This window comes from Ursus maritimus, unplaced genomic scaffold, assembly GCF_017311325.1.
Source record: "Ursus maritimus isolate PB19 unplaced genomic scaffold, ASM1731132v1 scaffold_5, whole genome shotgun sequence".
In the NCBI taxonomy this organism is placed as follows: Eukaryota; Metazoa; Chordata; class Mammalia; order Carnivora; family Ursidae; genus Ursus; species Ursus maritimus.
The window spans coordinates 54,399,054-54,419,290 of record NW_024426663.1 but is presented as its reverse complement, the minus strand read 5'-3'; the positions used below and the strand labels follow the sequence as shown (position 1 = coordinate 54,419,290).

At 47.8% G+C, this 20,237-nt stretch overlaps 2 protein-coding genes across 3 annotated transcripts in view; one reads left to right on the top strand and one right to left on the bottom strand.

Annotated features, from left to right (window-relative positions):
• Nucleotides 1-7,263, top strand: part of PAIP2 (poly(A) binding protein interacting protein 2) — a 22,381-nt gene extending 15,118 nt beyond the window's left edge. Inside the window, exons 2-4 of one of the 2 annotated variants that reach the window (XM_040622374.1) lie at nucleotides 2,250-2,408; nucleotides 3,766-3,945; nucleotides 6,236-7,263. In XM_040622374.1, coding sequence (XP_040478308.1) covers nucleotides 2,271-2,408; nucleotides 3,766-3,945; nucleotides 6,236-6,292 — 375 coding nt within the window. In that variant the 5' untranslated portion in view covers nucleotides 2,250-2,270 and the 3' untranslated portion in view covers nucleotides 6,293-7,263. Of the gene's footprint in view, nucleotides 1-2,244; nucleotides 2,409-3,765; nucleotides 3,946-6,235 lie in introns of both variants that reach the window. The other variant, XM_040622373.1, reaches the window with a different exon arrangement.
• On the bottom strand, nucleotides 3,952-20,237 carry SLC23A1 (solute carrier family 23 member 1). The gene is made up of 15 exons (XM_040622375.1): nucleotides 18,269-20,237; nucleotides 17,495-17,629; nucleotides 16,872-17,029; nucleotides 16,086-16,174; nucleotides 15,854-15,921; nucleotides 15,496-15,677; nucleotides 15,264-15,384; nucleotides 14,816-14,972; nucleotides 14,352-14,499; nucleotides 13,693-13,798; nucleotides 13,385-13,514; nucleotides 13,142-13,285; nucleotides 12,584-12,679; nucleotides 10,043-10,309; nucleotides 3,952-5,749 (listed from the first exon to the last, which is right to left on the bottom strand). The coding sequence occupies exons 1-14, from the start codon at nucleotides 18,302-18,304 to the stop codon at nucleotides 10,062-10,064; spliced, it is 1,818 nt and encodes a 605-aa protein (XP_040478309.1). The 5' UTR covers nucleotides 18,305-20,237; the 3' UTR covers nucleotides 3,952-5,749; nucleotides 10,043-10,061.

The window sequence follows — 20,237 nt, the reverse complement described above, 5'->3', positions numbered from 1 at the left end:
TTATGTGCAAGTGACTCTTGTTATATGTAAGCCCAACTTTAGCAATTTCATACTTAGTGAATTAGAATATTGTAGAATCTGAACCTTATGCTTCAAACTTTTAGCCAGCAGTATATCCGCTGGGTTAGGTCATGTTCTTGCCTGTTGAGCAATGTATAAGAAACCAGACCTACTGTATCCGATACTGCTCTGCTTTTACTCACATAAAAAGAGATTAGGTGCTTGAGCTAGTTAGAGTCTGGTAGTCTTGTGGCTGGGGGGGGGGGGGGGGGGGGGGGGGCTTGAAGACTGGTGAGCCTGTAGCCCAGGGTCGCAGAAGCTGACCCTGATCTGTAGCAGGTTGTTAGGTCTATTTGTGCAACAGATTTCAAGGCTGAGAGAGGAAGACTGCTTCTGATCCCTGGAGGAAGAAGAAGCAGGAAAAAAAATCTCAACATGGAAGGTGTCCCCCAGCAAAGTAGAAGAGCACGCTCCAGAGTGGAATGAAGAAGCAGCCCACCCTTTGGGAGGTGGTGAAGGCTGGAAGCCTGAAGGAAATATTAGAGTGGGTTGGGTCCCACCTGTCCATGATATTAGAGAGGAAATGTCCAATAGGCTTATCAGTAACCTTGACATGATAGATGGAGATGCCGATGATATGGAATGGTTTGTGGAGGAGATGAGAGAGAGCTAAGGAGGAAGATCAGGGAGCTTCATTTGAGGTTTAGTTTTCACATTGTTAGAGGAGAATGCCCCTCACCATGACCATCAAAATGAGTTTTGTCTTACGCCTTGAATGCTGAGGTTAATAACGATAAACTGCTTTCCAAAGTTGCATTTTTTTTGATGTACCCTTCACTATGAACCTGTGATGTTCAGTCATTTTTCTTATTGGAAAATTCATTTTGACTTAGTCCGGAAGTTTTTCTGTCAGCAGGGGAGTTTCATCAACTTTCATGGAAAGATGTTTATTACGTACTATGAAGGTAATAAAACAGTTTAAAAAGTAGTCTGTGGGGAGCACCTGGATGGCTCAGTTAAGCGTCTGCCTTTGGTACAGGTCATGATCACAGGGTCCTGAGATCGTGTCCTGCATCGGCTGCCTGCTCAGTGGGAACTCTGCTTTTCCCTCTACCCCTCCCCCCTGCTCAAGATCTCTCTCTCTCACACACACTCTCTCACTCAAATAAATAAAATCTTTTTTTAAAAAAAAGCAGTCTGTAGATACTATCTCACTTAAAAGCATCCGTATTACATAGATTAGATGCTTGACACTCATTGTACAGTGGGTAAATCCAGACATGGAGGAACTCAACATGGACCCAAAGATAAAGCAAATAGAAGTATGCTATGAAGTCAGAAGATCCAGGATAATAAAAGGGTGGCTGAATTGGTTAAGCCTCCGACTCTTGGTTTCAGCTCAGGTCATGATCTCAGGGTTATGAGATCAACCCTGCATCGGGTTCCACACTCAGCACAGATTCTGCTTGAGATTCATTCTCTCCCTCTGCCCCTCCCCTCACCTCTCTCTCTCTCCCTCTCTCTCTCTCTGCCTCCCTCCAATAAATAAATCTTTAAAAAAATTAAAAATAAAAGGTCCAAGGGGCGCCTGGGTGGCACAGCTGTTAAGCGTCTGCCTTCGGCTCAGGGCGTGATCCTGGCGTTATGGGATCGAGCCCCACATCAGGCTCCTCTGCTATGAGCCTGCTTCTTCCTCTCCCACTCCCCCTGCTTGTGTTCCCTCTCTCGCTGGCTGTCTCTATCTCTGTCGAATAAATAAATAAAATCTTTAAAAAAAAAAAAAAAAAAGATCCAGAGCACTCTGTATCTTGGAACTGAGGAACTAAGAGGTTATTAAAAGTCTGTTTCCATTTGCTGTCTCTGGGCTTTTTAATACCAGTTTTTAAGAGTAGAATTTGCTTTTCATAAAGTCACTTGATGACTAAGTCTTCCACACCATGCTTGTTTTATAAAGCAAGAGATAGCCAGTATTTCAAAAATCAGATGATTTGGGAGTTACATTCAAGCAGTTGATTACCATCATTGACTGTTACCAGAAAATACTAGATGAATCTAGGCTGTTCTCAGCTATGTCTTAAACATTAACATCATTTGTAAAAAAAGGTGAAACTTCCCAATTGCTTGATTTATCATGTGCATTAATATGTCATGTGCATCTGGTACCTAACCATTGATGCCTCGTGGTAGTAGATGCTCATTAAGAACTGAAAGAATGACAAAATTAACTACTGTTCTTCTCTGAAGGTTAGAAACGACAACTAACGCCAACCATGAAAGATCCAAGTCGCAGCAGTACTAGCCCAAGCATCATCAATGAAGATGTGATTATTAATGGTCATTCTCATGAAGATGACAATCCATTTGCAGAGTACATGTGGATGGAAAATGAAGAGGAATTCAACAGACAAGTTAGTTTTTTGTACAAACATGATCTTTCTCATAGCCCATGATAGCCCTCAGTATAATTTGTACTTGTCCCGGTAATGTGTTTTTTATCTGGTCCCTTATATGTGAAATATATGGGTGTATATGCCACCACTCCTATTTTATTTGGATGCTGATTACTACGAGGTTTATCTGCTCGTTGAAATAACTTTGGGAGCTTTTTGCAGGGTCCCACCCCAGATATTCTCATTCAGCAGGACTAGGGTGGAGCCTGGAAAATTTGTATTTTAGAAGCTCCCAGATTGCTGGCACCTGCCTGATTCAGTTGTATGCGACTCTTGATCTCAGGTTTGTTGAGTTCAAGTCCCATGTTGGGTGTAGAGATTAATTAAAAATAAAACCATAAAAAAAAAATCTCCCAGATGGTTCCATGTGCAGTTAGGTTTGGGAACTATTGCTTGCACCAATCAGATTGCTCTTAAGAGAATATAAATCAGGGGCGCCTGGGTGGCACAGCGGTTAAGCGTCTGCGTTCGGCTCAGGGCGTGATCCCGGCGTTATGGGATCGAGCCCCAGATCAGGCTCCTCCGCTATGAGCCTGCTTCTTCCTCTCCCACTCCCCCTGCTTGTGTTCCCTCTCTCACTGCCTGTCTCTCTCTCTGTCAAATAAATAAAAATAAAATCTTTAAAAAAAAAAAAAAGAAATAAATCAGGAGCAGACAGGCATAGGTACTAGGGTACAGAATTGTGCTGTTTTTTCACCTGAGGTTCTTAATTTGCTAAGCCTGAAAACCTGACACCACTGTTACCCTTAGAGAATGCTCATACATTGATGAATGTTGTCTTTTATTCCCACATTTCTGGCATCTGTTTCCATCTTTCGTCTAGTTCCTCCCTGATCATGGCTTTGGTAATCAGCAGCCAGCTTGATCTCACCATATCCAGTGATGGCTATTCAAGAGTAAAACAGTGTAGTCTTAGTTCAGTGAAAATTATTTGGGCTGTTTTTGATTTGTTTTTAATTACCCATGCCCCAACCCTACGCTCTACACAATTTTAGTCATTTTGGGGTGGGTTTAGGGTTTGTGTAGTTTTAAAGTATCACAGGTAATTCTGACCAATTCCTCAGTGAAAACACTCCTTTATTTATTACTTCCCCACTACCCTCAGTGGGAAAAAGAATATTCTGCTAAGACAAATAAAGACAGCAAAACCCGAAACAGATCTTCCCTAGTCTGTTTCTTTTTCTTGGCACAGGATCAGAGGAGAAGATTACAATATTGTGGTTTTAAGTGCTTTAATTCAAGATATTTTAAGCCGTTCCTAGTGATGTCTTAACCAAATGTGCTATAAATTATCCTTAATATATTATAAATCCAGATAGAAGAGGAGTTATGGGAAGAAGAATTTATTGAACGCTGCTTCCAAGAAATGCTGGAGGAAGAAGAAGAACATGAGTGGTTTATTCCAGCTCGAGATCTCCCACAAACTATGGACCAAATCCAAGACCAATTTAATGACCTTGTTATCAGTGATGGCTCTTCTCTGGAAGATCTTGTGGTAAAGTTATTTTTCATCTTTTTAAAAAGTAGCTCATCTTTCCCGTAAGTGGAAAAGGCAGCAGTCATCTGTTTAAGAAGGGTTCTACATTACTTCCCTTTCGGAAATTGTACTACTTCTTACTGTGGAAGCAGGGGCCTCCTGGTCTCCTCATTTATGACATGGAGTGACTTCTGGCAATACTCCGGGGCTAGTCTCAGACTACTAGCAGACTTCTTGCCACTGCTTTTCGTTTTAATAACTGTGTTGCCCTAGGATATGTAAATGTCTTAAAGCATTAATCGAGAAGAATATACAGTCTGTCCATGTGACTTGCCTATACAAAAGTAGCTTGATGAAGAGGTTTTGCTCTTTAATTTTGCCTTAAACATTTGGCGAAATTTGCAAAATTTTATCTGAGAGGTGAAAATTTGGGTTTTTTTTCCTCTGACCCAAGATTTTCATTGAGTTACCCTAACTCCCGTTTGGAACTGAGATTTAATAGGAACTTTTACAAGCTCTTGGCAGAAAAGGAACACAAACCTATTTGCATTTTTAGCTATTCTCCATGTCTCCTTGCTGGGGATGGTATATTTGCAGTAAAAGGTTTTTTAGGAATTATGATAAATGAGCATTAGTACTAGGGTAGAACCTGATGAGTTGTTTGCTAAAATTACAATATAATGATTTGAAGTCCTAATGTTGACCTTTCTGACCATATTGACAATCTCTAATTGCTTTTACAAGACAGTTCTCTGGAATTTACTCCTAGACTCTGAAGTAATTTTTGCAGTTGTCTTCTTCTCACTGTGCAGTGATTTCCTACCCTGGCAATACATCATAATTACCTGTGAAGCATTAAAAACAAAAATAAGTCCCTCAGCTGCATCCCAGACTTGCAGAATCGGTTGTCTAGGCATGTTAATTTTTAAAAAGCACTGCTAAGGCATACTGCCAGCTTGCCCCATCAGGTATTTGGGAACCATTCTTCTAAAGGGCTGTATGGAGAACATAGAAATTTACATTGTAGTCTAGACTTGTTGCAGTAAATGACAGTAACCCAATTGAGATGTGTGATATGAATAGTCTGTTGAGATATGCTTGCTTATGGCTACATTAGTCATTCCACAAATAATCCTGGTTGCTCTGATGAGTAAAGTCCTTTACTAGTCATAATGTATAGCTTTAATATGGACCCGGTATAATTGCCTAGAAACTGGTTTGTTTAACTCAACTTAGTCTATTTGAGATTATTGTTAATTCCCTCTCATTCTTTTGTAGCTGCCAAAAGATTACATTCAAGAACACTGATTTTTTTATTTAAACCTCACACTTTTAAAGTTTAGATATAATTCCCTTGAGAGAAGTGAGACTATATCCTGTCCAAGGAAATGGTCATATATATAAATTATGAAACTAAAATTAAATTATTGCTCCAACATGTTATTTAATATGCTTTGGTCTTAAAAGTAAGTGATATAGGAGGTTCAGATTCTATCTAAAAGCCTCTGAGCATTCCTACATTTCAGGGCCTGGAATACATCTTGATTTCTTTTTATCTTTTGTCACCTGTGGTGAAAGCAAATGTCTAGCTATTCTCAATATGCTGACATGTCTGCCTGGGAAAATAAAGATTTAGAGGTATGGAATAGTGGCTCTTAGAGACTTTGGCCCATTCTTCCCCTAACTTAGGTGAAAAAAGAGTCCCAGAGAAAGTGACTTATCCAGGCTTTCATAGGAAGGAAGTTAGGACCAGAGCCGAAATTCCATCTTAGGTCTTCTGATTCCCCATGTAGTTTTCTTTTCATGTTACAAACCTTGCTCCCTGTGGGAATTAGAATACAGCAATTTTAGAAAGTTAACTCCATCTTTTCAGTGAGGATCATGAGCAAAATTAGGCCATAAACAATTCCCCAAACGACTATAATCATCATTTCAACACTTAATATGTTTGCATAGTATGAAGCAGTTAAATATCATAGTCAAATGAACAGGATGGCTTATTCTGTGACACCTTTTTAGTTTGTGTGAAATTAGTGGGTTTCTGGTTTTTTCACTTTAGCAAATTTAATTTCAGTTCCTACTCTCTCTTTAGAAGGTGATATGTTTTCATATAAATATGTAGTTTACATCTGGTTCCTCCTTTCCCTGCTATAGGTAGATTTTTGGGGCTAAGTTTCACCTTACAATCTGCGTTCTTTTGTTTTATGTTTTTTGGAAGATATTTTTGCATGTGGATCTGGGTTGAATGCTTCTGAGTATCTGAAGCCATCTGTTAGTGAACTTGCTTTTTTATGTACTTATTTTCCAGGTCAAGAGCAATCTGAATCCAAATGCAAAGGAGTTTGTTCCTGGGGTGAAGTACTAAAATATTTGAGTAGACGGGGCCCTCTTTTGGTGGATGTAGCACAATTTCCACACTGTGAAGGCAGTATTAGAAGACTTAATTGTAAAAGCTCTCTCTTGTCACTGTGTTACACTTATGCATTGCCAAAGTTTTGTTAGTCTTGCATGCTTAATAAAAGTGCTGAGACTGTTATTAAGTAATAAGCTGTCAAACATTTACTGAAAATAGAATTGGCCCCATGGCTTGATGTGAAGACAGCGAGGAAAGAAGCACCAGTCAAGTTGTGACAAAGCACCAAATTAAAATGACCTCTAAATCTTAGTGAATTGTCTTTTTTGAGGCTAAACTAGTCCCTTAGGGTTAGCGAATGCTTGTTAATGTCTAAACTTTTTAAAAAATGAGTACATTTAAATTAAGTTCTAGTTGTTAGGCCTATTTCTCAGTTCAGACTTAAATTTGCATTTGTAGCTATCAAAAAGGATCTCCTTTTTCTGAAGAAGGCCTTGTTAGTTAATTTGAAATAATTCTTTATAGACAAGTATGTCTTGGTTACTGAGGTTATAAGGTAGTAATCAGATGAGAACTAGTCCTGGCTTCGATGGTATTTTCTCACAGCAGAAATAGTGAATTCTTCTAATGTTACATCTGAGGAAGGATGTAATTTGAGAATTGCATCATCTTCTAAGGCGTCACTGCATCATAGCTATGCCTGTGTGAAGTGCAGCATGTGACCCACCATAATCCAACTGAACGAAGTAATGGTAACATGATTTGAGTGGTGCTTTTCCTTGCTTTGTTAACCATCACTACAATAGTCTACAGCACAACTTTTCTTTTAACAAAGCTAGAACAGTTTTGGCTTCTTAAACTTCATACTTGGGTAGGTTAAGCTGCCATACGTGTTCAGTGTGAATAGTGTTTAAGTTGAAAATATTGTAAAAAAATTATATTTTTTCAAAAATATTTAAAAAAATAAATAATAGTAGAACTGAGCTGATGGTTGTGTTTCTTGGTGCTGGAATGCACTCTCCTGTGGTGATTGATACTCACTTCAGTGTGGGCTCAGTACTTCAGGACAACCCTGCTGGCAAGATTTGCTAAGAGAGCAGGCTTTATTAGATTCCATAGTGTCAGGTATGTCATTATGCATGTATCTGTCCAAAATACAGCAGTAAAATAAACCCCGATATCCCCTTCTGTAACTCGCCTGTAGTTAGTGTCAGGGCAGTTGTGGATACCCATGTTAAGAAACTTTTTGGCTGACCAATATAAGGATAACCTTACTCTAGTATAATCGCCATTGGCCTCTGCCCTTCACAAGCCATTGCTGGTCTGATTGGACTCATTTGCTATTTTGATTCACCTGGACCATCCCTCACGAGCTTATTTATAATATGTGTGTGACTAATCTTTATTTTGGGATAGGCTGTCAACCATCTAGCAATTCTCTGGTTCTACATACAAATCTGCCTCATGGCCCTGCTCAGTTGTTGATAATGCCTCTGCGCTTTTCTTGAGTTTGTTGGGCTCAAAATTTAAAAGGCCATGTAGTCCGTTCTGCCTCACATTCTCCGGGGGGGTGGGGGGAGTGTGTCCTTTGGTGTGCCCAGGTGCCCCAGTATTTCTTAATATCTCCCTTAACGATAAACTGAACAGGTAGGTTTTCTGTTGTTGTTTTTAGTAATCTTGGGGTGCCTGGCTGGCTCAGTCACTAGAGCATGGGACTCTTGATCCCCATGGGCTCGAACTGATGACCCTGAAATCAAGAGTCACATGTTCTGACAGAGCCAGCTAGGCACCCCAAAATAGGTAGATTTTTAAGAAACTCTGAAGCAGACATAATCCTACTTGGCTCTCTTTCTTTTTGGAGCCATGATACAGCCAGTCCCCTCTGTCTTTAACAGCTAAGTACCACAAGTGGCACAGCAGGCTGCCAAATTTATGAGGCTCACATATCCTCTCTCTCTCAGCTCAGATGGGGGCAAATGAGTTCATTTCTACATACTGCCAAATTACCATAGTGCAGTGTAATTGGAGATTATAAACTTGAGTTAACTCGAGAGGCATTGTAGCCTAATGATTAAGAGCAAAGAATAGCCAGACTTCCTGGATATGAATCCAGTGATCATGGACAAGTCACTTAACCTTCATGTGCCTTAGTTTCCACCTGTTTAAAATGGTAGTATTGGGGCGCCTGGGTGGCTCAGTCGTTAAGTGTCTGCCTTCGGCTCAGGGCGTGATTCTGGAGTTCTGGGATCGAGCCCCATGTCAGGCTCTTCCGCTGAGAGCCTGCTTCTTTCTCTCCCACTCCCCTGCTTGTGCTCCCTCTCTCGCTGGCTGTCTCTCTCTTTGCCAAATAAATAAATAAAATCTTTAAAAAAATAAAATAAAATGGTAGTATTAACAGGGGCACCTGGCTGGCTCAGTCGAAGACCAGGTGACTCTTGATCCTCAGGGTTATGAGTTCGAGTCCCATGTTAGGTTTAGAGATTATTAAAAATAAATAAAGAGGCACCTGGGTGGCTCAGTTGGTTAAGCGTCTGTCTTCGGTTCAGGTCTTGATCTCGGGGTCCTGGGATTGAGCCCTGCATCAGGCTCCCTGCCCAGTGGGGAGTCTGCTTCTCCCTCTGCCCCTCCCCCTGCTTGTACTCTTTCTCTCAAATAAAATCTTAAAAAACATAAATTATTTTAAAAAATACGAAAAAAATTTTAAAATGGCATTTATAAGTGTCTGTCAGGATTGTGTGATTAATTAATACACATCAAGCCCTTAAGAGAGTCCCTGGCACATAGAAAGTTCGGTTTAAGTGATTGTTTTTACTAAAAAAAGGAGAGTTCTAGGCTTAGCTCTCATTTTGTTGGAACTTTTTTTTTCTTTTTTTTTAAAGATTTTATTTTTTATTTATTTGACAGAGAGACAGCCAGTGAGAGAGGGAACACAAGCAGGGGGAGTGGGAGAGGCAGAAGCAGGCTCCCAGCAGAGCAGGGAACCCAATGCGGGGCTCGATCCCAGGACCCTGGGATCATGACCTGAGCCAAAGGCAGACACTTAACGACTGAGCCACCCAGGCGCCGTGTTGGAACTTTTCTTGATTGTCAGGGAAACTGCACATTAAAACTGCTTAGCTGTTTAATTGGAGAGTCAGGCATTTGCATTACAGGTAGAGATGGAAAGTTTCAGAGCATCAACTATTCCATTTTGAAGCCCTTTGGACAGATCATCCCATCAGGCCAATGCAACATGGTTTTAGGGTATTTGAAGTCATCTGTTTTGATTTTAGGGATTTTTATGTTATCGCTACTGAAATAAGGCAGCATATATGAGAGGATTTTTCCTGTTCTTGTGCAGTGTATTTCTCAACCTATTTCATGTCATAAAGTGTTGTGGTTTGGGGGTGGGGAGGTTTGTTTGTTTTAGCACATTGGAGTGCAAGGATGGGGCTACCTGTGGCTAGAGTTTATGGCTCATGGGCTACAGCTGACCCATTTCCTGCCTAGATAGTGAGAAGGCTGAAGGGGTCAGTATGTCAGCATACTTGTAACCCCTTAGTGACCCACACCAGTTGGGAAGTTCTCTCATTATGAAATAGCTAAGGAATTCTGCTCAGAATCCATATACTGACTTTTTACCCAGTCTACCGTTCCCTTGAAGACCGTCAAATAGGTCACAAAAAATAGAAACTGAGTGGTTTTGTTTTTCTTCGATGAAAGTATAAGAATATTGTTATTTTTCAACCCTCCTACAAAAGACAGTCTTAACACACGTCCTACCTTTCCTAGGAGTAATTTTTCAGACTTTGGTGCATGCAGATCCAATTTGTGTATTTTCTGGAGTGTCTTCTGGAACTGGAAGCTGGGTTTTTGACCTTGGTGAAAATCCTTTGAAGACGGGGCAGATAGGAATGTATTTCAGAAAGGCAGTCCTTTTTACCATGCTCATCCCTATGGGGAAGTCATAGCTCTTGAGGTTGGTAGACATCTCACTGTTGGCATGGGCCCCAGCTTTCCACTGTATCAGACCTCGTTCCTCTGGGCTCCCTGAAATACATTACTGAGGTTAGCAGGGTCAGCAGCCCTCCATTACTTTCCCTCCATACCTCCATAACCTAGTTCTGAAACAGATTTCTGGAATCCATTGTCTTCATTCTCAAATATTTTCTGGGACTGAAAGGTTACTGAATCCATGATTTCTCAGCTCTTAACTTGGCCAGAGCTCTAGGAAACCCTAAAAGATACTGGTTATAATTAGTATCTATAGTGTGCCAGACTCTGTGCTAAGTGCCTTAATTTCATTATCTCATTTCTTCAAAACCTACCTCTGGAAGGTATATAGACACATTGTACACATTTTTATGATGAAGAAACAGGCAGAAAGGTTAAGTAATTGTCAATTTACATCTTTAATATGGGGCTAGCATGTGCTAAGCTAATGAGGACCAATAGTGCCCAGTCGGCTTTGGGGGCAGGGAGGGCTATTTAGAAACACTATAATCAGTATTGATATTCAATATTAGGATTCCATATTTGGGAAATAAACTCGTTTTTATAATACAAAACTCAGAAAGTCAAGCCAAGTAAAATCTTTGTTGGTAGTGTGTATACACAAAAGATAATTTACGTCTAGGGGAATGCTCCCTCAGGAGGTGGGGGAGGGGTGCATGAGGTCTCAGGCTTTCACAAGAAGGCTGGGGTGAAAGAAGTCTGATGGAGTGTAAATATAGCGGAAAGAGGTTTCCACTAGCCCTGCTAGCATTTGCTGAACTAATTTGCCCTTCTAAGTTTGGGGTGTAGATGGGGAAAGAGCAAATGCCAAGTGGCCGGCCCATCAGCAAAGTGCCCATCACACAGAAGAAAGTGTATGATTCCATGATTAAGGCCTGGCTTCTGATTTAGCCAGACCTGGGTGTGATCAGATTCCTCATCCAATGCACATTGAAGGACTACTGAAGATTATGTGGCATAACCTGTATAATAATCCCTGGCAGAGATGGTTGCTGATAGGCAGTTGGGATGAAGGATGGGGATGTGAGGAACTCAGGCAGTCTGAGGCTGTTCACATCTGGGTAGCTTAATCCAGCTATCCAGATCACAAGCCCCTCTGTATACAGCTGTTCACCTGATGCCTTCCATCTCCCCAGATTCCCTGGGCATTGAGGCGGCCACTTCCTTGTCTCTGGTCCGCAGCCTGGCTTCCTCTCAATGGGGAGGGGCGCCATTAGCCCATGGGGTACCTGCTACCAAGAGTTCTCACATCATCTGGTGCTAAAATCTCTAAAAGGGCCATGGCACCTAGGCCCTTCCTGCCCGTGCTCCAACCCTACAGCTGTGTTTAGGCTGGTAAGTGGTGGGGGAATGGAGGACCATCATCCTGGTACTCCCATCCCTCTTCTCCTTGGACTGATGCAGTCTTTAACCTCTGCCTCCACAGAGCTTTCTCTGATCTTCCAGGTCCCCTGAAACCCTCCAACAGAGACAGTATGGTGCAGTCAGTGGCTGGGACACAAGCCATAGACTGCATCCGATGGACTTTGTTAAAATCTCAGATTTGTGGCCTTTTAAATCTGCAAATGTTGTGAACTTTGGTGAGTCATTTAACCTCCCTGATTCTGTTTCCTTGTGAAATGGTGTTGCTAGTTTCTGCCTAACAGCATAGTTTTTGAGAATGAAGCGAGACATACAGTTTCATGCCTGACCCATAGTAAATATTTGGTAAATGTTAACTATGCTTGTTACTCGTTAGAATATGGAAAACTCGTTATTCGTTATTACAACTGGAGGCATTTAGTTTTTATATTTTATAGGGCACCTAAACATGGGCCAGGAGGGTTCTCAGGGGCCCACACCAAGTATCCTCCACAATTCTTGGAAAAAGACCCAATACCAAAGAGAACATTAGGGGCTCTCCTAGTAGTCAAGCGTGACAGGCTGCTGGCAATAATTGGAGTGGGTTTTGCCACCCAAACTGATGCTTCATTTGTATCTGCCCTAATGGAAGAAGGCAAAGGCTCCCAAAGGCACCCTTCCACCTGATGGCTATCAAGAAATGGAGAGGAAACAACTCACAGGGCCTGGGAATGGCTCCCCTAGACCTACCCTCTTCAAAACTTGTAGGGCATGTCCGTGCCTCTCTCCAGCCAGGCGTCTCTCCCTCCAGCCAGTGGGCACTCCACCAGCCCAAGTGTCCCTGCTTTTCCTTGCAGGGCCTGCATTGCATGGGTCCTGGCCACACTTCTGGTTGAGGGGCTGGCCATCTGTTGGAGTGCGGATGAGCCCAGCCTAGTCCTGTGTGTCCCTCCCAGGGCTGACCCATACCTGGCACTGTGTTGTCCAGTATGAAAGCGAGGCACCCACCCACGAACATCTCTGTGGTCAGCAGCACAGTCAGAATCTGGTCCACTTCAGGAATGCCTGTGGAATAGGCCAAGGGCCAGTGGGTATGCCGGCCTCATCTGGAGACCGAGCTTAGGGAATTCGTTCCCACTTGTGCAGCTTCTTGACTTCTTTGAGCAGGCAAGGAGATGAAACGGTACAAATACCAACTTTCACACCTATAATCCCAGTTTTGTTGTCTTGGGACAGATCATGTAACTTCTCTGCGCCTCGCTTTCCTCCTCAGTCACATGGAGAGGACAACAGTATCTGTCTCGTGGAGCTGTTGTGCATATTAAATGAGCGCGTGTAAAGCTCCATGCCTGTCCATAGACAGCGTCTTAGTAAAGAACAGCTGCTGATTGGCTTCTCAGCCTCTGCTTCACATCCAGAGTTGGGCAGGATTTGTGGCTCTGTCGTAGGGTGCCTTTGAGGGAGGGAGCTGTGCCCAGAGCCCACCACACGTCCCCCACGCCCGGACATTCTGACTAGCGTAGGTACCTGTGTTGATGGCGCCGGGGTTGGACTCCAGGTAATTGGGCAGCGTGAGCCCGAAGAACATGGAAAATCCGAGCACGAACAGGTTGCGGGAGGAGTTCATGTCCACGAACTGCAAGTTGGACAGCCCCACAGCCGTAATCATGCCTGAGGGCGCAGGATAACGGCTGGAGCTGCTGTGCGGGCAGGGTGGGCTCCACCACTCCCAGACCGCGCGGAGACCCCCGGCCCGCACGCGGCACTCACCGAAAAGGGTGCAGAACATGCCCCCCAGTATGGGGTCAGGGAGCGAAGCAAAAAGGGCGGTGAATTTGCCAATCGTGCCCAGGACTAGCATGATGCCGGCACCATACTGCACCACGCGCCGGCTGCCTACCTGCGGGGAAGCCCGGGGGCGGGGTTAGGCCCTGGGGGCAGAGCCGGGCGGGCTGAGTTCCCCGAGGGAAGGCGGGCGGGGCCGGATACGAAAGCTAGCGCAAAAGGGCCCAGGCTCATTGTGGGGTTGGACCGCTCGAAGACGGGGTGGGGCTTTGTGCGGCTCTGGCTTGTGGCACCTTGGTAATCCCTAGAACGCCGATGTTGGGGCTGGACGAGGTGGACCCGTTGCCTGTGCCCAACAGCCCTGCGATAATGCAGCAGATGCCCTCGGTGAAGATGCCCCTGTCAGGAAAGGGTGAGTTGGAGGCTTGGTCTAGCCTCTCCTTGGCTTGTGTCCACCCCATCCCCACACCCTGGGCGGGCTGCTCGCCTTCCTGGGGACTGTGCAAGCTGCAACTATCTGTCCGTAGTACTCCCTACTCCAGGCCAGAGGTAGATCTGGGAGCCAAAAGCCCACGTCCAAGCGCTAGCCCCAGTGCCCTGGAACTTACTCCCTTGGGTGACTCTGGGCTTCAATTTCCTCATCTGTAAAATGGGGGTAATAAGGGTACCTGTCTCACAGAGTTGTTAGTAGATTGCATAATAGAATGCACATGGAGGGCCAGGCACGTTGAAGATTGTCAACGACCACAGTTACCCTTAGGCTTCATTATCTCAGCTACTCCAAGCGCACTGAATGATGAGAGCATCCCCATTTCATAAGTATGGAGAACGAGGTCTGGAAAGTATTAGTACTTCACCAAGTCCACACCTTTGGGACTCAGCCCTATCCCTACATTTGCTCTCTGGGTGGCCTCTGAGAGGATTAGCTATGGGAGAGGGCAGGTGGCCATACCTGTTGATGGCATGTACTGGAGGGGGTGGGGCACCAGCCAGGCGGGCACAAGCATAGTAATCCCCGATGGACTCAATGATGCCCGCCAGTGTGGCACTGAACATTCCCAGAACAGCAGCTGCAGTCACTGTGGGCAGGCCCCACTGACCTGGATCAGGGGGAGAGAGGAGGGTGGATGCAATGCCGCTGGGTGGACCAGGGAGGGGACTCAGCAGTACGTGNGGGGGGGGGTGACAGTGGGGGTTAAGGGACCTCAAGCTCGGGTGGGAGCTACACAGTCGTGGGAGCTTATTTGGGATCACTTGGATTCCTGAAGCTGGAGTGAGGCTTTGAGGAAAACACTCTGCCTGGCACACTATAAATGTACAGTTAATGCTAATTATATCATCAGCAGGACTGGTATCATCAGGGGCCTCATGGATGGTCTCAGCTGGAGGCAGAGGGGGCCAGGTGGCATGGCTCACAGGGGTAGGGGATGCGGATCCAGGGCGCGATAGCCATGATGTCCCCTCGTGCGTCCGTCCGTGCCTGGAAGCCATAAGCTGTGGGGTCTGAGGGCAGCACATTCGTCAGGGTCAGGATATAGCAGAGCAGCCACACGGTCATGATGGCCAGCACAATCTGAAGTGGGGTGGGGTGAGGGGAGCGCTGAGGGCCCTGGAAGTCTCAGTCCAGGCTAACCAACCCTACCTCAGCGCCAGCCTCCACCACAACCCCAGCCCCAACCCCAGCCTTCACCCCTGCCTAGCTCAAGCCTGGGCCCCGATACCTGCTCTACCCTGGCTGGGACCTCATCTGTGCTCTGGCTCTAGCTCCTCTGCTGTCCCGGACCTGCCCCCCAACCTTTGCCATGGACGCAGGTCCAGCCCCTGCCCCCGTTCCAGCCCTAGCCACCGCCTGTCAGCTCCTCACTGGAAACATCTTGAAGATCTGGATGCGGAAGAGAGTCAGGCCCTTGCCCCAGCGGTAGACAGGCAGCAGGAAGGCGAGGTTACGCAGGTACTGGGAGAAGAGGACGATCAGGAGAATGGAACTGGGGGCAGAGGCACAAAGGAAAGACGGCTGGTAGGCTGGGCTAGGGAGAGGACATGAAGGGGGTGAAAGGGCTGAGGTTGGGCAAGGATCAGGCCTGGTGCCTGCTCACCAAGCTGAGATGCCCCAGTGGGAGCCAGCTCGGTCACCAGCAGCTTGGAAGACAGAGAGGCCAATGAGGGAGACAGTGGGGGTGACCGTGAGAGGTCCTATGTAGCTGAGCAGGGCCCCAGGCAGCCCCATCAGCCCGATCACCACCTCCACTGTGCTGGACACCATGATTGCACCCTGGACCTAGAAAAGCAAAGATCAGCTATAAGTCACTATACAGAGGCTATGACCTCTACATTAAAAAAAAAAAAAAAAAGCTTCTGGACCACCTCCTCGAATCCCCCAACTCAGCAGTGGCCCTCACTCCCATCTAGCCCCTCCTCAAGTCCAGGTCTTTTCTACCCCAAGTGCAAACCCACCTCTCGTATCCGTGGATGCCAGATATGAGAGGTGTTCAGGGGGAGACTCCAGTTACCATAGATCTCCTCTGGGAGCAGAAACAAGGACACACACATGGCCAGGGAACAGAGACAGAGAGGAAGAGAAGATGCTGCCATGAATGCACCCGATTGTCTGGAGTTGGGACAGTTGTCCAGACTTCCGGGCTCCTGGGCCTCCCCTCTCCAGCACAGCCCCCAGAAGTGTGCCCACCTTCTGGGGGGCATTTCCATCTCTCCAGGGCCAGGATGGCTTTGGCTGGGACCAGAAATGCAAAGGCGCTGGCCTGGAACAGAGGCAGCCTGGAAGGAGAGGCACAGAGTAACAGGGGTGGGGTCAGGGATGGGCAAGGACACAGAGACAGGAGAGATGGGGAGAGAGGAGCACCGGGAGAAGGAGACAGAATCACAGCCAGAGGCAGAGACACAGGGGGACAAGGGACAGCGCAGAGATGAGAGAAGTCACTGCGGCCCCAGCATGACTCTATTAATTTGGGGGGCCCAAGGAAGAGAACAATGGAGTCCTTGGCCCACAACGTTCCCCCTTTCCTTCTCAGCCCCAGCTCCTGCACTGTGAGGAACCACACGCAAGGAAGGAAACAGCTCAGCTCTTGCCTCCAAGCTCCACTCACAACCTTCCTCCATCCTCCCACCACACAACCGTCTTTTGGCCACCCAGGCCTTGAGCTGTGCGCTTGGGGCAGGGGCCCCCGGGAGGATGGGCGGTTGAAGAGGCCCACACAGAAGCTCAAAGCCGGGAGTGGGCGGTCCCGGTTACCCAGAGTAGGCCTTAACTCTTGCCTTCGAGGAGCCTCGGGCGCCCAAGGCAGGATCCCAGCTGCCTGGCTCTAGGGCTGGCTTGGGAAGTAGGAGTAGCAGGTGGGGGCAGATAGCAGCCCCCCGCACCCCCACCAAAAGAGCCCTCAGAGAAACCACCTGCTCCTGCTGTGTGGATCGCAGTGTATGTTGGGGGCGGGGAGGCGGGGCCAGGGCGGCTCACCGGATGCCCACCGTGGTCTGGATGAGGGTGGTGATGCCCACGCAGGTGAAGATCGTACCGATGAGCTGGCTGACCATGTGCTGGTCCCGGCCCACACACAGCGCCTCAGCCAGAAGGAAGGGCACAGCAATGGTGCCACTGAAGCATGTCAAGTAATGCTAGGGGAGGGGGGGAGAGTGCATGAGGCAGGGCGCCAGGGCTCACAGGGAAACAGGGCCACCCGAACGACCCTCATGCCTGCCTCAGGGGGTCTGAACCCATGCTGCCCCTGGCAGGGTGCTCGCCCAGGCCTGACATTCCTACAAGGGATTCCCAGAAAGCTGCCGTTCAGCTCTCTCTTTGGGGTACTAATCTGCCCCCAAGTTATTTCTGTGGCTTCTGTGGAGTGGGTCCTCTCCCCTGTGACTGACCTTCTGCCTGGCAGGAGACACATATTCCCAGGGATAATCTTCTCTCAGGCCCCATCAGAACCCCCCTTCCCCATCCCAGCTTGGTAACAGTCACTGTTGTTGACCTCAGGTTTCTCTTCCTGTTACCCAAGATAAACTCGTTGGCCAGGAAGGGTGCTGGGATCCTGGGGAGCATGCAGAGTGGGGGTGGGGAGGCCTTGCAGGGAAACCCACCTGGAAGCCCAGCAGAATACACAGGTACCAGGGTGGCACATCCTCGATCTTGTACAACATGTCAAACTTGGGCTCTGTGGGCAGGGGGACCATGGGATCCCTCGTGGAGTTCCCTGCGGAGCCCAGAGACTCATGCTAGGGCAGCAGAGAGAAGTAACTCAGGGTGGAGTGATGGGGACCAGCAAAGTCCATTCCGCCCCAGAATCAATCAGGTGGCCTGAGTGGCCTGTCAGGTCCTCAGAATGGCGTCTGAGCCCCACCCTCCCTCTCTGTTCATCCACCCAGCTGTGTCCGGCCTGGCTACCCCTGGCTCCCTCCTCACATTCCTTTGTGCAGGCATGAGTCCACTGTGCGGACTCCTGGAGGCCTTGGGACCGGGGCATTCAGGTCAAGGGGATGGGCCCCTAAGTCAGAAGGCCCCAAGGGGCAACAGGAGAGGGATCCAAGGGGGCTGAAGTCCGTGAACAGGTCCTCTTGGGCAAACTCTGGCCCCACCCTTGCCACTTGGAGGTCCTTGGGGTTGCCCTGGGGGTGGGGGTAGGTGGTCCCTGCTGGCCCTCAAGCTGGAGTCAGCCAGTCCCAAAGCTGACGACTCCTGCACCCTCCCTGCCACCCACACCCCATCCCCCATTTGTTACTTTCAGCCTGGGATAGTCACTCTCAATCAAGTTCATCAGAACTTGTGTCTCTGCCATCCCAGGGGGAAGGCATGAGCAAACCCTCTAGCTCCCACCCAACCCTGCCCTCACCCAGCTCCCACCCATTCCCCAGCACCTGTGTCCGGCCCTCCGGGTTCTCCTGGGCCCTCATCTTTGGGGCACAGTTGTGAGCGGTTCCTGAGGAAAAGAGGGGATGGCTTTACAAAGGCCAAGGAGGACTTTAGTCCACACATCAGACATTGTTCGAAGTAAATCTGTAACCAGATCTCCAGCTCTGATTGCGAAAGGCAAACCTGGGCAGAGGTAACGTATTAACTCTGGCCATAGTGGTAAAGGCCACCCAAGCCCCGGTCACATTTCCCTCCCGAGCACGCGCCCTTCCCTGCCTGCACCTGAGCCTGGGCATGGGACCTGTTCTTGTTTCTAAGAGAGGGCCAGGGTGGAGGTGAGGAGTGGACAGTTCGCCAAGCCCCGGGTGAACGGCAGTGGCCCTTAATAGGTAGCGTTCTGAATGAGACTCTTCCCCACTTATTAGTACCAAGTTAATAATGATCATCATCAGAGTCACTGTCCTTAATGAGGAACGACTGCATGTCAAGCAACTGCTATGCATTCCCGTGTTTAACCCCAGGCATTAGGTGGTGGTAACCTCTTTTACTGCTGAGGAAACAGATCTAGGAGATGTGATCTGACTGAGGCCACACAGGTAACAAGATTTTAGAACATGATTCTATAAACTCAGGTGAACCTGAACTCCTGAGTTCATGCTATAAATCAGCCATTAAATTCAATAAAGGGCCGCCTTTCCCACATGGCCACATACCCCTCAGCGCCACAGAGGCACAAAACAGATGGGCCACTGGAGGACAAGCTGCCCAGGCTGGCCCAGCCTTGCCTGTTCCCTGTGTCAGGACAATGATTCCCTTCCCCTCCCAGTCAGGACTGGCTGCAGAATCTGCAAAATGAAAAGTGTGGGAACCCCTTCCTAAAGTACTATTAATTTTTTTTTTAGTATTATGAATTTTGATACAGCAACAGCAGAGTATTAAACCAGATTAAACCGTACTTTCTAAGCACTGGGCCCTGCGTGAGTACATGTCACACAGCCGCTGAAGCCTGCCCTGGACTCAGCCTGTCTTCTCCTCCCGGCAGGCCCACCGGCCTGGCCATGCGGGTCAGAGTTGGCTGAAGGGGCCTGGGGAGGCTCCGAGGAACTGGGGCTCCTCAGCCGGTGAGGATCGGGCCTAAGGTTCCTGGTTCTGCTCCCCTCTGTGCTGCCCCAGCCCAGCCCCCCAGGGCCCACCTACTTCTGGGTTGTTGGGCCCACGGCCAGGCCCCGCTCCAAGGGCCCGCAGGCAGCCGGGCTCTCCAGCTGGACAGCAGCTTCATGCTACGGCCGCAAATCCGTCCGCCTGTCCGGCCTCCAGCTGTCCCCCTGTCTGCCAATCTCCTGCTCTGCTTCCTTGGCTCCTGCTCCCAGGTGTCCCAAAGTTGTCTGACCAGTTCGAAGCTTCGAAACTGCTCCTTAGCACTTTCCTCCCCGCCTCTCTCCACCCCAGTACTCCCCAGGGGGCTATGGAGGCAGAGCCCCACCCCTCACACTTATTGCACAGTCCCAGGGACGTTCAACTCAACCCCAACCACATGCCATCCACATAGAGACAAGGCAGCTAAGTCGCACATGGTTTCAGATACACAAACAGATGGACCCACAACACCCAGACCATGCTGCAGAGTGTGTCTAAATCATGCCATACAAACGCAGAGCCACACAGGTCCACGTCACAGGCTCCCATCTCCACACCCACTACTACTGACAGCTCAACTGGTTCCTTGGGCCCTGGCTGTCTTGCTGATGACCAGGGGTTCTCTCCTGGGCTGAAGGCCAGGGAGGAAGGGCCTCGGGCAGATAGGGAGCAGGTAATGGAATCTAAGGGACCAGGCTGCAGTACAGCTCATGGGAGTTGAAGGGGTCAGGGCCTGCCTGGAGCACCCCTACTTCTCTAGCAACGACCTGCCCCCACCCCCAGAATCTGAATCCCCTCCTGGCCCCTCCACTACTCAGCCGGAGACTTGGCCTGAGC